At 44.8% G+C, this 16,426-nt stretch overlaps 1 protein-coding gene across 3 annotated transcripts in view; it reads right to left on the bottom strand.

The window, feature by feature from the left end:
• Positions 1–2,312: 2,312 nt before the first annotated feature.
• Positions 2,313–16,426, bottom strand: part of VGLL4 (vestigial like family member 4) — a 77,235-nt gene continuing 63,121 nt past the window's right edge. For all 3 annotated transcript variants that reach the window (XM_064432213.1, XM_064432215.1, XM_064432216.1), the window contains 3 exons: positions 11,744–11,966; positions 8,032–8,146; positions 2,313–5,134 (listed from right to left, as the gene is read on the bottom strand). In XM_064432213.1, coding sequence (XP_064288283.1) covers positions 4,866–5,134; positions 8,032–8,146; positions 11,744–11,966 — 607 coding nt within the window. In that variant the 3' untranslated portion in view covers positions 2,313–4,865. The remainder of the gene's footprint in view (positions 5,135–8,031; positions 8,147–11,743; positions 11,967–16,426) is intronic.

Below are 16,426 nucleotides of genomic sequence, written 5' to 3'. Positions count from 1 at the left end.
GCCTTGGCTCCCTGTGGGGCTGTTTGAAGTCACCCACACTTTCTTCTGGGGAAGTTGATAAGCTGAGATTTTCTGTAGGATTTTCTTAGCAGGAGCCCAAGAACTCATCCCTTGGAAGGAAAAGGAAAAGCCCTTGCTTTGATTGTAAGTATTGTTAGTTTTTCTCACTATTTTCATCTTTACTTCCCCCCTCAAAAAAAAAACCAGGTAAGTGAATATTGCAGTGTGGCAGTGAGAGCAGAGGTTCAGGCTTAGCCTGGGAAATACTATTTTTAAATGTGTTGAATCAAGTTTTTCCCTCTGAAAGTAAAAAAAAAAAAAAAATAAATCTGTATTTTTAAACTCCCTAGAACTACTCTAACTCAGTGATACATTGTTTATATTTTAACACACCAGCCAGATGTCATTAACACAGCTCAACCCAGAGTATTCTACTGTTTTCAGGAAGCAGGAGATCAGAGCTTTGTGTTTTCCTGCATTGTAAAAGGTAACCTTGACTCCCCAGCTAGCAGAGGCTCTCAGAAGGGCTCTGTGTGCAGAGCATTTCCCCAAACTGAGTAAACACTTGGAAGATAAGCAGCTTTTTGACTATGAAATGTAGCAGGCGTTTGGCTGACACAGCCTGGTGTTGACAGATGCCTTTGTGTCTCTTTGTGATGGACAGAAGACAGATGTTCTCCCTGGCACTTAAGAAAGCTGCTGCTTAGCAAAATAAAATGTAAAATTCGACTGAACAGTGCAGCAGTGAGCAGTGAAACTGGCTGAGCAAGAAAAGACTCAGAGGGTCTCATGTGACTGCAGTGAAATGTGTCAGTAACTGCTTTGGCATTATGTGAAATGAACCTGTGGAAAAAGAAATTCTGTATTTTCCAGCTCTGCTGCAATACAAATGCATGCCAGTGGGAATATCCAGGTGTACTGATCCCATGCCAACCATTCCCAGCAGGGAGGAACGTCCCTGGCTGTGGATGCCCAAGTGCCACAGCAAATTAGCAGCTCTGAACCTCTGAGCCTGCCCCTTGTTGGCTGAACTGGGCTCCTGATCCTTCACAAGGAGAATTTCCTCGTTGGTGTTCCTCCCTGGGGATGGGGATGCAGCCTGCAGCAGGGCACTGGCCCCAGGAGCTCAGGAGCAGCCCGTGCTGGGAATGGGCTCTGCTTGGCACTACAGCTTCAAAATACACATTTAAATTGTCTTGGCTGCCTTATACCCAAGAAAGCACTGGAGGTAGCTGTTCCAGAGAGGCAGAATGTTCCTATTTCAAGAGAGGTTAAAAATATTATTAAATGGATATAATTTCTATCAGGAGCTCTTCAGGGATAAAATGTGCTTTAGCATACCTTGTAATCCAGCTGTGGAGTCACTGTCTGCTAAGGGAAGAGAGCTGCAGACCTGGGAACGCACCTGGGGCTGTGTCTGTGCCAGAGGACAGGGATCAGGAGCATGCAGAGGGCTTTACATTTCAAGAAGGTTTTAAAGATAGTGTGAGCAGTCCCCTGGGCCAAGCCTGGGCGTGCCAGCCCTGGGGAGTGCACAAATAACCCTGGAACTGCTGCTGTGGGTGTTGCCTGGGCGCCACACTGGGAACACGAGCTGGTGGCAGTGCTGGGACACTGGAGAAGTCTCCACTCACGGGAGCCTGAGCAGTGCCACTGCTGGGCTCCTGAGGTGCCCCCAGCCCAGCTGGGCAGCCCAGGACTCACTGTGGCACTCAGGGTCACAGCTGGGACACACAGGGCTGGGACCCGTGCTGCCACCCCTGCTCATGAACTTCATGTCTTCTTCCTTTTAGGGCTTTTTTCTCCTTCATTTTAGGGCCCCCCTTCTTGCCTGGTTCACGGGGCTCTCTCAAACTCAGGTAATTAGAACTACCTTTTAAGGATTAACCATCTCCAGTGCCATTGGAATGCTGCTCACCTGGACCAGAGGACTGTGGAGGTCGACATTTGAAATTCAGCTGTTTTCCCTGAAGAATGAGGGACAAACAAAGTGCCACAAAATTGGTCTTTTCAGGAACAGAAATGCAGCACCAGCTGGTGTTTTCCAAACCAGCTCCTGTCCAGGTGAGTTCCTCACGGCCCAGCACGGCTGCTGGGGCAGCAGCAGGGTTTGTATTGCTGTAAAGGATTTCCTGTAGGGAAAAGCCCCCTGAACTGCAGACTGAGGCTGTGGCAGCCCCACCAGTGGGGTTTTGGTCCTAAAAAAGGTAGGGATGCTTGGAAGGAAGGCAGGATGTGGCCAGAGGTTTGCTTCTGCCTCACACACCAATTCCTGTCTCAGCAGGCAATACAGAGGCTTAGGAACACACCTGTGATTTAAGAGCACTTTATTGTTCTTTAAGGCTACTTTTAAGTACAAAAAAAAAAGATGGCCTGCCAAACCTTTTTTTTTTTTTCCAGGTGAAACAAGGCCACAAAAGAATGGTATATTACAGATTTACAAACACAGAGAGAATCTTTCAAACTGAACTGTAGATAACCTGGCTCTGTGAAGAAGCTTCACCACATCTCGTGATGGTGAGTTCAGTTTAGTGTCCTTCCACCTCCCCCCAACCCTTTGGCTTTCGTGACATTGTTGTGTCCAGTATCTGTTTTACTGGATGTAGCACATTAAATCTTTATTGCCCTCAAATCCATTTACCTATCTCAGATAAGTAAATGTAACCTTGTAAAACAGCTATTATTGAAAATATTAGCTTTAAAAACATTATCTTATTTGTGTTTACAAAGAAATAGAGGAGTCACATTTTCCACAGAGTCCATCTACAGTATTAGTATTGACTGTTATACTGCTCAGTAGCCTGTAGCAATAATAAACGAGTGGCTATTAATGCTAATGCAGTGTCCTCATAGAATAACTGTGTTCCTGCACTTTTTACTGTATTACAGACAAATCTACAACAAAAAAAAAAGATCAACTTTTTTCTCCAAACGAACGAAAAAAAAAAAGAATGATTACAATAAAGGAAAGGGAAAAATTAAATAGCTACATATCATTAACAAATTAATTGTTCCTCAAAAAATACCTACAAATTTCTCTGTACATTCTTTACGCACAGCGTAACGATGGTCTTAAAGTTACCTATATAAAAAAGTGTTCTTTTAACAATCTTCCTACAGAGAGTAGGGTACTGAATGCCAAAGCAAGGAAGCGTTGACTACCCAGTAAGATGGTAGTGAAATGTGTAAAACTGGGGGGCTTAGGTGTTGGGTTGGGTTTTTTTGTGTTTTTTTTTCATTTTTTTAAAGAAAACTGAGCAGCCACCTTCTCACCAAGAGTAAGAGCCAATCTCCCGATCTCTTTCTACCCTGCACCTTTTCCAAATTAAATAGCTTAACTTTAAAAAAAAAAAAAAAAAAAAACAACAAAAAAGCATAAAATAAAAGCCACAATGGACCCAATACTGTAACATAGTCCATAATACATCACGTGGAGTTCATCTTCCAACCAGTTCTCACTTCCTACACTGAGCCCATCCTTTCAGGGAGCCCAGTATAAAAACCAAGCCCTGGCTGCAACTGTCCTGGGAAGATGGAATGTACTGGGGAGAGTAGTTACACTTAACAAGAAGAAGAGAAGCTCTTAGCACTAGCACAGCTGTGGTTTTATGCCTGCCTCTACTGCCTAATTTCTAGTTAGTAGCTATTAAAATAGCAAATGATAATAAATGCAGTAATACCTGTATAAAATCTACTGGAGGAATGTATGCTGCGACTTGGCATAGGCTGATGGATAGGCTTAAAAAAACCAAAATAAAATAAACAAACGGAAAGATCACCTTTCACAAACTGTAACAATCTGTTGTCCAGCCAAGATCTGTAAGGGTAGCAGTTCCTGCAGCTAGTTCAGGGTGGATTACACAGACTGGGGTTTGGGAAGCAGATCCCTGTGAAGCAGCAGTGCTGCACGAGGCCTGTCCTGAGCTGCCCTCGGGGCTGCTGCCACTAAAGTGAATAGCAAATACAAATATCATAGAGTACAACTGTACCAGCAGTAAGTATATCTAGGGTTGTTACTGACAAAAATAAACTAATTCTGAAGAGAAGCTAATAAGTATTATGGTTCTTACTGTCTATACATTAATAGATACCAGCTATTTTTCATAAAACATGCATCGTTAAGCACTATGGAACCCTCCAACCTCAGCTCTATTCTAACAAACTGCAGTGTTTAGGAAAAAATGCCCGTGTTCTGTAAATTATGCAGTCCAGTTGCAAGCACTAAGCACCTGAAATCTAAAGAGAGAAAGACCTATAACCTGTATGAGACTTCCCCTTCCAAAGCTGTTTTGCTCTAAGAAAAATCAAACTGATAGAAATGTCATCCTTAAACCCTTTTTTCAGCAGTTTGCCCTCAAAATATTTAACCTCTTCCAGAAAGTTGCTGTGCAACTTCAGTCCTCCTCCAATAGTGCAAATCATACATGACAGTTCTTTTCAAGTATATACATACAAAATTACTTCACAGAGGAAAAAAAAAAAAAAGCAATGTAAGCAAACCAGACAAATTCTAGTCTTGAGAAGCTAAGAAAAGCAAAAAAGCACTTGGGTCAACCAACTAAGTGTAATGGCTTTTGTGGATTAGCGTGCATTATTTTTTTAAGGGGCAGCAGATTTGCATCAGAGGTTTCTTTGGTAATTGAGGCAGGAAGAAAAGGATGCTACATCATATGAATCTTTATGAAATAGTTCCTGCTATCGTCTTTAAGGGCACCCTTTTACAAAAAAAATAAACAACCAAAAAAACAACAAAGTGAGTACACAAAAACATGTGTTGAAAACTCCCCTCCCCTCCCCAGCACTACTGAAGCACTTGTTCCAAGCTCAGTCAAACCATGCAATTCCCATTGGGAAGGCTGCTGTCCTCAGGAGACCACGGAGGGCGAGTGATTGTGGCTGACCATGTGGGACGAGGGGGACGCCTGGCCCCGCCGCGACGCCGACTCGGGGCTGCTGCCCACGCCGTCCTTGGCAGCCTTGATCTGCAGCCACGTGTCCCCCAGTGCTTTGGCAAAGTGGTCATCCACCGAGCCCGTGATGGACACCGAGTTCGCCACGGGCTCGGGCTCCTTGTAGTTCTTGCCCAGGCTCCTGCGGAAGTGCTCCTCCACCACCGGGTCACACGCAGCGCTGGCTGTGGGGACAGCAGCACAGGGGCACCTCAGACCCTGGCGCTGCACTCGCACCCTGCACCTCACCCTGCCTCCTCTCACACACCCTGGAATGGCTCGGAAGGACCTTAAAGCTCAACCACCCCCTGCCAGGGACACCTTCCACTGTCCCACATGGCTCCAAGACGCAGCCTGGCCTTGGGCACTGCCAGGGATCCAGGGGCAGCCACAGCTGCTCTGGGCACTTGTGCCAGGGCCTGCCCACCCTGAACAATTTCTTCCCAATATCCCATCCAACCCTGCCTCTGAGGCATGGGAAGCCATTCCCCTTATCCCATTACTCCATGTCCTTGTCCCCAGTCCCTCTCCAGCTCTCCTGGAGCCCTTTTAGGAGCTGGAAGGGGCTCTGAGCTCTCTCCAGGGCCTTCTCCTCTCCAGGCTGAACATCCCCATCTCTCGTAGGTGGTCTCCAGAGCAGAGGGGCTCCAGCCCCCAAAGCATCTCCCCTGTAGCTTAATGCCCTGTCACTACAAGTCCCTGTCACTAACATGGCCTTCCTCACACCCTTACACACCTGGGAGTGAAAGGGGTGGGCAAGGAGATGGGAAGGAAGGAGTTAAAATGAAAAAAAAAACCCCAATGGAATTAAATATTTTTACGTTTCTGTGACCTGGAACAGGTGAGCATTTATAGATAATTGTATTTCTCCCTCAGGCAACTAACAGCTCCAGCTCCAATTCTATGGGGAAACCTTCTCCCAGAACAATCACACAGAACTTATATTTAAGCTTAAATGGAGTTAATAATGTAAAGAGTTGTTTAAAATCAGCTCCCAAGCATGCTGATAGCAGTCAGGTGTGAGGAGACCTCATCCTAAACTGCAGCATGCCAAAAGCTGAGCTCAGGGTTTCATCTTACTCCCCACACCTGTGCTGGGAGCAGTCAGAACTAAATGAATCAGGAGCACTGCAGTAAGTACTCTAAGACTAGTACAAAAGCCTTAAAAGTCAGGTTTTGACCAAGAACTGTAGTAATTCCTCAGACTAAATATAAGAGCGCTGCAGTTTTACAATTTAGAATCAGTACTTGTGTGTCTTTAATAAGAATTGTCTTTCCAAAAATACTTGGAACTGCTGGGATCCATGGCACAGCCCCCCTGCTTGATCCTAAAGCAATGCTTGATTGATCCTAAAATAAACCCAAGTGTCATGCACAGACACCTCTTCACCTGACAGGAACAGATCTTTTCTGGAAACATCCAGCCCTGTTCCCATGCCCACTGGAGCAGCTCTCCTGGGACCAGTAACACCAGTTTGTGAGAAAACCTTAACATCTGACATCCCAATGATTGATTTCTCCATGAGCCTAAGGGGCTCCTTCAGCTCCCAATTCTAGTTATCAACAGCATAGTGACCTTTATAAAAATAATTTTAAATTACTATTAATAACAAAATATTAATAATCACCCTGCTATGGGCTTTAGGTTGCTGCCTACATCACACTGGTATTGTTCCAGGGACACATCCTGGCTGCTGGAGCCCCTGATCTTTTGGCAGTGCTGCAAGTTAAAGCTCTGCCCCAGCAGGTAAAGGCCTTGCAAGGGAAGGGCTGAGCTTCCCCTGTGCTTTCTGTGCAGTGAGAGTGAACAGGAACAGCCCAGCTTTCCCAGCAGTACTGCCTGAGCAGATTTCATGAGCACTGCTAATTGCACAGAAGGCACAAAGCTAAAGCTCCCTGTTTGGGTTGCTGTAGCAACTGCCCTCCAAAGGTTTTTGTGCTATCCATGCAGAGCAGGGTGCAGGGTCCAGCCTTTGGAAGGGTATTTGTGGCTGCAGGAAAGATTTCTGCAACTGCAGCTGAATCACAAGAGTCTCCTGGCCATTGAGAGAGCAGGGGAAACTACAGCTCCTAAAAAAAGAGCGTGGGGGGATCTGCTGGCCCTGGCTGCTGTTTGTCAGCTGGATTAAAATAAACATAATGACTTATTTGTCTGTGTGGGGTGCTTGTTGTTTTTTTGGTGGTTTTTTTTTAATATAAATAAGCTTTTCAAAATAAGAAGAAAGAACACCTCTCTCTCCCTAGTTCTGCAGCAGTACCTCCAGCTGTGGCACAGGAGGAGACAAAGGGGTGTCCAACATTTCACCTCCTTTTCTCCCTGTCAATATGGGCACACTGGGCACCTTCTGCTCTGCTGGGACCCCAGTGAGGGCAGGCTGGAGGGTGCCACTGTCTCAGGGTGCAATGCAAGGTGTGCTGGGGGTGTGTGTTCTATTTCCATCTCTTAAAGGTGGGGCAGTTCTGTTCATTGGACAGTTTTCTTTCTCTCTTCCACAACCAATCCTCCCTCTGGGAAATATCTTCTGTTCATGGGCCAGTGAGTGCCACTGCATGGCTGATCAAATTCCATCCTCCCATTGGGAGAAGCTCCACCCAGGAGGAGGAGCCAAGCATTCCTACCTGGATAGAATCGGGGATTTTGGGACACCACAGCAGCCTTTTCCCAACTGCATTCCCAGAGGAGCAGCTTTCTTCTCCACTGCATTCCCAGGGGAAGAGCAGACCCATCTAAACCACCACTGGACCTTCAGAGGAAAACTCCACCCTTCTGCAGGATCCCTGCTCCAACAGAAGCACAGCTGGCACTGCAGGAGGGCTGAGCCACCATGGGATGGGACTGTGCCACCACCCTGACCCACAGGGGCTCAGCTCCTGCTCTGACTCTGGCTGTGCTGTTTTGTATCACTGCATTTTATTGTCCTAATAAAGAACTATTACTCCTACTCCCATATCTCTGCCTGAGAGCCCCTTAATTTCAAAACTATAATAATTTGGAGGGAAGGGGTTTACATTTTCCATCTCAGGGGAAGCTCCTGCCTTCCTCAGCAGCCACCAGTCCTTCCCACCCCAGGCAGGCACTTACAGCTGGAGGGTCTCCTGTAGGCAGCCCCGGAGCAGGCGCTGTGGGCGATGGGGCAGTGGGACAGGTTGCAGTTGCGGTTGTTGGCAGAAGCACAGGTGATGACAGAGGGACGGTTCTGAGGGGACACAAGCACAGTGGCACACTCAGCAGCAGCAATTCAACCCACTGCATATTAACCCCTGAATATTCAGCTGTTTCTTGGATTAAAAATAAAAATCCACATCACATTTCCACAACGATTCTTATGTAAGCGAACAGAAAAAGGGCAGTGTGAAAGTAAATCTTAAAAATAATTTTACACTGATCGCTGCAACTCCACAGCCATGGCAATTAAATCCTTAAACTATCCAATTCATATTAAATCCCCAAATATTCAGCTGCTTCTTTGATTAAAAATAAAAATCCACATCACATTTCCACAACAGTTCTTATGTAAGTGAACAGAAAAAGGGCAGTGTGAAAGTAAATCTTAAAAATAATTTTACACTGATTGCTGCAACTTCACAGCAATTAAATTCATAAACTATCCAATTCATATTAAACCCCCAAATATTCAGCTGCTTCTTTGATTAAAAATAAAAATCTATTTTTAAAAATCCATTGCACTTCCATAGAGGTTATTTCAGTGAACAGAAAAAGAACAGTGTGAAAGCAAAACTCTGAAGTGATTTTACAGTGATTTTGTCAACTTCACTGAGTTCCATATCAACACATTAAATATTTGTTTCATTCTGAGGCCACTTGTGAAGATTTTCCAGGTATTTGTTGTCTTGGTGCTATAATTTTTATTCACAAGTTGAGTTTCCCTTGCCCTACCTCTGTGTTCCACAGTGCATCCTATCCCCTGCAATGTACAATAAATATGAAGAACTCTGAGCCAGTCTAGACCACAAATCCTTTCTTGTTGGAATTCACCTGCCTTTCCAGCAGGTGAATTAATTTATACTTAATTAACATCACTGTCATTCTCAGCACATGCAAATTCCCCAAAATGTCTATTCACGGCTACCTTACATTAGAACTCCTCCATCTGTACTTTAAGTGTTTGTTACATAAAATACTCTTTTCAGAGTTGTTTACTAGGGACATTTACACAAGGCCCTGGGAGAAGAAATGTCCCAGTTTCTCCAGGTGGCCAAAGCATTGGAATAAATTTCATATATTTGATGATGCACGGAGTCCATTATACTCAATGCAAATTAAGTAGTAAGTGTTCAAAAGATTAACAGAACTGACGTAATTTAATTTCTTGACCATTTTACAAAATTTTATCCACAAAAAAATCACCTACTCCCATAGAAGGCCAGTGAGGAAGGAGGGAATTTCCCTTCTTTGGTGGTATTTTAGGCAGAGTAAGAGCAAGGCCAGTAAAGTAAAAGAGCTGAGCTTTCTAGGGAAGTTTAACACCATTTTTGCCAGGACAAAAGAGCAATGAGGTTATTTCCATCTTACTGCACTGTCAGCAAAGTAGAAAAAAGTAAATAAAGAAAAACAGAAGATTTTTTATTTTTCTGCAAACAATTCACATGTGGGAGTAATTATTTTCTGTGGGGTGAGGATTTTGTGCCTCTCAGAAGTGGTTTTTGAGAAAGGCATGTATTTAATTCCCTTCAGAAGAGTATTTTGGAGATGCAGGAGGTGGGAAGTAGAGACAGGTAAAAGTATCTCAGAAATACACATGCTAACACCCTAAAGAACCCAACAAGGCACCTTGCAGAATCCTCTGCTACGGTTGTATACATTGTTTATAGTGTATATATACAATTGTGTATATTCTGTGTATACAGAATATGGAAACTTACATAAAACTATTGAGATAAACTGAGAATTTAGTTACAATCACTAACTACAGCAGATGAATACCTTGTCCTGCTGCAAATTAGGTATTTTATTAGAAACAGAGTAAGATGAAATCTCACGCAACATGTTTAAGGTTGAAAAAAATACCCCAAAAAAGGAATTATCAAACTAGGATTTCTTTTTTTCAGTACGTTTTTTGTTTTGTATGATTTGTACTCTGTGCTCTTAGCAAGGCCTTGCCCCAACATCCTGTTTTCCCAAGAAAAATGATTGAAATCTGGTTCAAAATGTCAAAGAGAACAGAGAGGGACCCAGGGAAGGCAGAGCTTGGGTACATGGCCAGTTTAATTTCTCAGTGCTGCAGCTCATCACAGCTCAACTCTGCTTTGTCTCCTCTTGTAGGAGGGATCAAAGTGAGTCTGACACACGAGGAATCTGTTCTTGCCTACAGAGGTGGCTCAGCTTCAGCACTTCTGCAGCAAAACAAATGCCATGTGCAAGATGGCAAAGCCAAGAACAACCAACAGAAAAACCTTAACAACACTCCAGCACATGGAAACCAGGCATAAAATAATCCAAAAGAATGGTTGGGTTTTAGGAAAAGGGAATGAGTGATACAACATTGCTCTGAACAGCACAGCAACTGCCTTTGGCTGGCTAGAACAACCGAGATCATCCAGAGCCAAATTCTCCCTTTGGTGTTGCACCCCTTCTTGGAGAGAGCTGGGGCAGGGGAGGGGAGCACACAGGGATCACCAGGAGGGGCTCAGGGAATGTCCCCAGGCACTGCCAGCAGGTGCTGGGCCTCCCTGAACCAACCCCTCTGAACTCCCACTTAAAACACTGGTATCCCCAAATACAAACTCACACATTCCCAAGTACAAACTCATGCATTCCCAAATAAAATTCATGCATTCCCAAATACAACTTGTGCATTCCCAAATATAAACTCATGTGTTCCCAAATAAAATTCATACATTCCCAAATATTTCCAAATAAAACTCATGCATTTCCAAATACAACTCATACATTCCCAAATATCCCCAAATACAACGCATGCATTCCCAAATACATCTCATGCATTCCCAAATACAACACATGCATTCCCAAATGAAACTTGTGCATTCGTAAATAAAAACTCACACATTCCCAAATAAAATTCATGCATTCCCAAATACAACTCCTGCATTCCCAAATATTCCCAAATAAAACAGATGCATTCTCAAATGAAAACTCACACATTCCCAAATGCAACTCATGTATTCCCAAATAAAATTCAGGCATTTCCAAATACAACTCCTGCATTCCCAAATACAATTAATGCATCCCCAAATATTTCAAAATAAAACTCATGCATTCCCAAATACAACTCCTGCATTCCCAAATACAACTCCTGCATTCCCAAATATTCCTAAACACAACTCCTGCGTTCTCAAATACAACACATATATTCCCAAATACAACTCCTGCATTCCCAAATATTCCCAAATGCAACTCCTGCATTCTCAAATACAACTCCTGCATTCCCAAATACAACTCCTGCATTCCCAAATATTCCCAAATACAACTCCTGCATTCTCAAATACAACTCCTGCATTCTCAAATACAACTCCTGCATTCCCAAATATTCCCAAATACAACTCCTGCATTCTCAAATACAACACATGCATTCCCAAATACAGTGCATGCATTCCCAAATATTCCCACATACAACTCCTGCATTCCCAAGCATGGGAATGTCACACGAATACCACAAGCTGTGACATTCAGGGTGCACTTTTAACCCCGTGCTGCCCGAGGAGCAGCCTCTCCCCTGGCTGCAGCTGCCCCAGGCTGTGGCTGCAGCCGGAGCCCTGCCCGTGGCCCGATGCCAATGCCAATCCCGGTGCCAATCCCGGTGCCAGTTCCATACCTGCTGCCGCTCCACGCTGCTCAGGCTGGGGGAGATGCCGACTGTCCTGGCTGCATCCACGCTGTTTTTGGTCAGTGCTAGGGGCTGCTCCATGCTCAGGCTGGGGATGGAGGCGTACATGTGGTTGGCGTGGAGGCTCATGGTGGGGGCAGCCGCCCGCTCGATGGGGCTGCGGCTCCGCTCCCGGTGCTCCTTCCGGTAGTCCCCGTTGGCAGGCTTGCTTCTGCCAGGGAGAAACAGGGAAAAGGGATTTGTGTGGTCCTGACACCTGCAGCATTCCATCAGCCCTGTCAGGAATGCACCTTGCCAGGGGGAATCCCCCAGTGGGATATCCCAGGAGAAGCCAAGCCCACACATCTGCCAGCTTTGCCAGGCAGCATCTCTCTTCAGGCTGGAATTTCTTCAGATACTCATCCACATGCACCAAGGAACACCTTTTCCAAACATCAGACTCCTCCTCTTTACCATACTATTAATCCCACTCCATCTAACTCTGCAATATTCTCTAAGCACTGCTGAAGCCCAAGGAAAGTTTATTTTACTAAAAAGACATGGCTGATATCAGCAAAAATGCAGGGAGTCAAGGCAGGAAGCAACATTTTCAGGGGAGAAAATGAAGGAAAAGCAAACTACACCGTGCTTATCTCAGAATCATTTATTTACAAATGATCTTTCAAAAGACTAATTTCCAGCTACTCCTGAACAGCAAATCCCTGTATATCTGCTCACATAACGAGCCCATCATTCACTGCAATGAAAAGAGAGCTGGGTTTATATCTGGGAATGAGGGATTTCAGTTTCCACACCACAACAGAATTGTCATGAAAGGCAAACCAGTGACTGAAGGGAAAAGCACTTCTCTCATCACCAGGTGATCGTGGGCATCCCCAGCAGCCTGGAGACAGCAGTGCTGGAAGAGCTCACACACTGCAGTGGGGAACAGCAAATTCCAGCTGCAGAAGAACCAGAGGAGACCACCAGCTCCATGGAAAATAAAAATAACAACTGCCTTTGGACCGTTCTTGAGTACCTCTGTGTCCTGTCTAAAAGTGTGTGAAATTCAAGGTGGTTTTTCTCCCATTTTTTGAAGCCTATCATGGCAAATTAATATGCAGGAACAATCTTTAAAAAGGTTCTGATGAAAGGGAGAGACAGAAAAGGAATCAACATTCAATGCTGAAGCAAGTTACAAGACCAAAAAGCTACTGCTTATTACAGTGTTTGAGGAAGCCTCTCCACAAGCAAGGCTGAGGGAAAACAGTCCTGCCAATCGAGGGAAGTAAAGAGCCCCTAAAGCACCCACATGGGGTGTGGCGATGTCCCATGGTGATCCTGCCCAGCCCTAAATCCTTTAGCCTCCACATCCCCTGGTCATGGATTCCAGGCATTAAATGACATACTTTTTGAAATAAAAAGGCTCTTTTTGTTTCTTTTCAACCTAAAATCTGCTTATTTGGATTTTCCTAGCCCTGACTCTTGAATTAGGAGAGAGACAAAGCCATTGCTCCCCTCTTATCATCTTGCAGCCACTCCCAAGTTCATCTCTTCAACAAGCTTTTATTCCAGCAATGCCTTCTTCAAATAAAACCTGTATCTTTTTCATCTTTGTGGCTCCTTTTGGCAAGAGCTAAAAGTCACCTCCTTCCTGGAGATGAGGATCCAGATCTCTGCTGCATTCAGGAACAGCACATTGGCTGACCTACTCACAGTTCTTCTGTGCTATTCCTCATCTTGCTCCAGAGTCACTTGGCTGTACAGAAATTATTGCTCCTGAATCAAATCTCAGCTCATTTATCATGGTAGAAGTTGGGTTAACACGATGCCAGGCAACCAGTGACTTGGGAAGCTCAGGACACAGGGTCTCTGTGCCAAATTCCCCTGGCAGCCTGGGGAGGGAAGAGCCAACTGCTCAACAATACAATCTGTAACCCTTTGCATCCCCTTGGCCCTTTTCACTAATTACAAATTAGCAGCTGCAGATTAGGACAATCCACCGTAAAATCCAACCCTGGAGGTTTCACAGCTGGTCCTCTGTGTTCCCCAAGCCCATTTTCCAGGCTGGATTTGAGCAGCAGCTCACAATTCCCCAGGAATCACTGTCCCAGCACTGTCCCAGTTCAGTTGCAGCAGAATCCAACTGCAGGAGCAGCCTCAGCAGGAAAGTTTGGAATTGCAGCACTCTGAGCTAATGACTGATACAAATGGGAGTTAATGGCAGCACAAGGGGCTCTATATTTAACCTACAGTAGCTCCTCTTGGATTACAGCATGGAAACAGTTCCTGGACACGGGAATGATCCCATCCCAGCCCTGAGCACACAGGCAGGAGTCTCACACACAGCCTGGACAAAGCCTGGGATATCCTGGGAACCAGCAACCCCAAAAACCACCTAAAATCACTGGGCAGCAAATGCTCCTTCTTGGTGCTGCAGTCAAATTCTCACTTTTCAACTGAATATTAGCTGGGCTACCACAATAAAAATGACAATTTGGAAGCTGCAAAACCACCAGCAGCTCCACGAGATTCCTACTTCTCACTGCCTCCAACAGAATCTCTACTCAGAATTATTCTGTTTTGTTTTAGCAAGCACTAGCTGATTTTCAAAGCAAAAGTTTTGTTTACTCCCCAATAAATGCTTATGAGATGAAACAAAACATGTACCTACACCAGTTGTTTGGGGTTTTTTGTCTCAGAACTCCCTTTTCAACAACTTAGCTGTTGCATTTACTGGGGGGTGGGGCTGTCAAGAGACCGCTGATGAACAAACTTACTGAAATTTCCAAGCAAAATAAACTTTCCATTTTACACAATGCTTATTTCACTCATCCTCACCTTAAATGAAGAGTCACAGCCCTAAATATTGTTGAACTGGCAATTTTTCTGCCAAAAAACCACCAAACCAGCAATAACGACAGCAACAAAAAAAGCCCAAACAAAAACCCAATCCCAACAAAAATTATAACACAGAAAAACCCATCAAAAATTTTCCCTTAAGACTTTTGGAAGAAGAGACCAAAAACTGGGCAATGGGATCAGCTTGTCTCCAGGAGCAAGCCCAGCAGGCAGACCTTCCCTAAAGACACCTAAAATTATTGAGTTATCTCAGCAATCTCAGCAGACCACACCCCAGGCCTTTCTGTGGGCAAGCAATTCTCTCTTCTTAAATTAGAACAACTCCTCTTCCGGGCAGGGAACTGCTTATAATCCACTCCCTAAAAACTCTCTCCTCAATTCATCCACCTTCAACTCATAGTGTCTCTGGAAAAACTAAAAAACACCTGAAGCATCTACTTCCACATCAGGTAATATTTCTTCTGGAAATTGCCAGCACCATGTAGGAAAGCACCATGAAAGCTCTGTCCTTGTGAAAATACAGCAGCATTTGGGGGGCCCTCCTGTTCACACATAAATAGCAAATCCTACAGATTTTTCAGACAATTGTAAGATTATTTACAGGGCATTCATCAATTTCATGTTATTAAGTGATTTAGTTTAGAGTGTCACTTAAAAATAATATTTTATGGAAAATCTGTTGCTGTTATTATGATGATGATTCTTGTTTTGCTATCAAAGACTTTATCTGAAAGGGCAATCACAAGATAAGTGTGTGAAGATAATCATATTTCACTGAAGTCCACAAGCTCAAACATTCCCCCCACTCTGGACAAGTTCAGAGATGCCCCTCTCAAGTCAAGGACCCAAAATCACAAAGAAGGATTTCTGACCAAGCTCAAATCAGAACTTAAAAATATATACTACAAACAAATCCAGCTGTCCAAACAGCTTTGCCACCCCTGGACTCCAGTTTGTCTTTAAAATCAGCAGATTTTACCAACCCTGAGTCCATAAACAGTGGGGAGGATGCCAGAGCAACTCCAGTGTTTAAAATCCAGCAATTCCCATGGGTGAGGCCAGAGCAGAGCCAGGCACAGGGCTCCATGCCCACCACCCCATTCCCTGCTCACACAGCTATCCCAGCTACTTCCAGCTTTATTTTAGCAAAATTAGACACACTCCAAACCTCCAGTGAATGTCTCCAATCCTTAAAACCCAGCCATGCTTTTCCAGCTGCTCCCCAGTGAATCAGAGCACTTACCAAGCATCATGTGCTGGGGTGGCTGTCCCCAAAGGCTCAGCCATGGCAGAGGGCAGCTCCAAGGTGGGTAAATCCCCCTGTTCCCAGGGTTTTGTCCCGCAGAACTTCACCCCAGGCTGTTCTGCTGGCTGGCACCGCCAGGGGGGAACTCACAGCCGGCCCACAGCAACAGGCGGCCCCTGCCAGCTGCTGCAGGAAAAGGGAAAAAAGAGGCCCACGAAGGGGACAGCGCTGCCTGCACTCACTTCCAGCCTGCAGAGCCCTCCGGAATGCTGCCAAAAGCATTACTGTACCTCCAAGGCAAGGAATCACAGACGGTTCTCACTCCCTTTGGCACAGCCGCAGCGCTGGCTTGAAATGGAAGCTGCAGAGTTTCACTCGCACAAAGAACAAGCACCCCCTTTTCTTCACACCAACACAATGCCCTGCTGAAGGGCAAACTTTCATTTCTGCAGCCTAATTCCAACACGATCTGAACATTTTCAGCATCTTTGTGATATTTGTTTTCCTACATCTTCTACTGCCTTTATTCACTAGGTCTGAAAGAGGGCAGCTGCTTTTGTTAAAGGCTGCTCAAGGATTTCTAA

Source organism: Passer domesticus, chromosome 9, assembly GCF_036417665.1.
Source record: "Passer domesticus isolate bPasDom1 chromosome 9, bPasDom1.hap1, whole genome shotgun sequence".
In the NCBI taxonomy this organism is placed as follows: domain Eukaryota; kingdom Metazoa; phylum Chordata; class Aves; order Passeriformes; family Passeridae; genus Passer; species Passer domesticus.
Note: the sequence above shows the minus strand (reverse complement) of the source record. Positions and strands in the feature narration are given on the sequence as shown.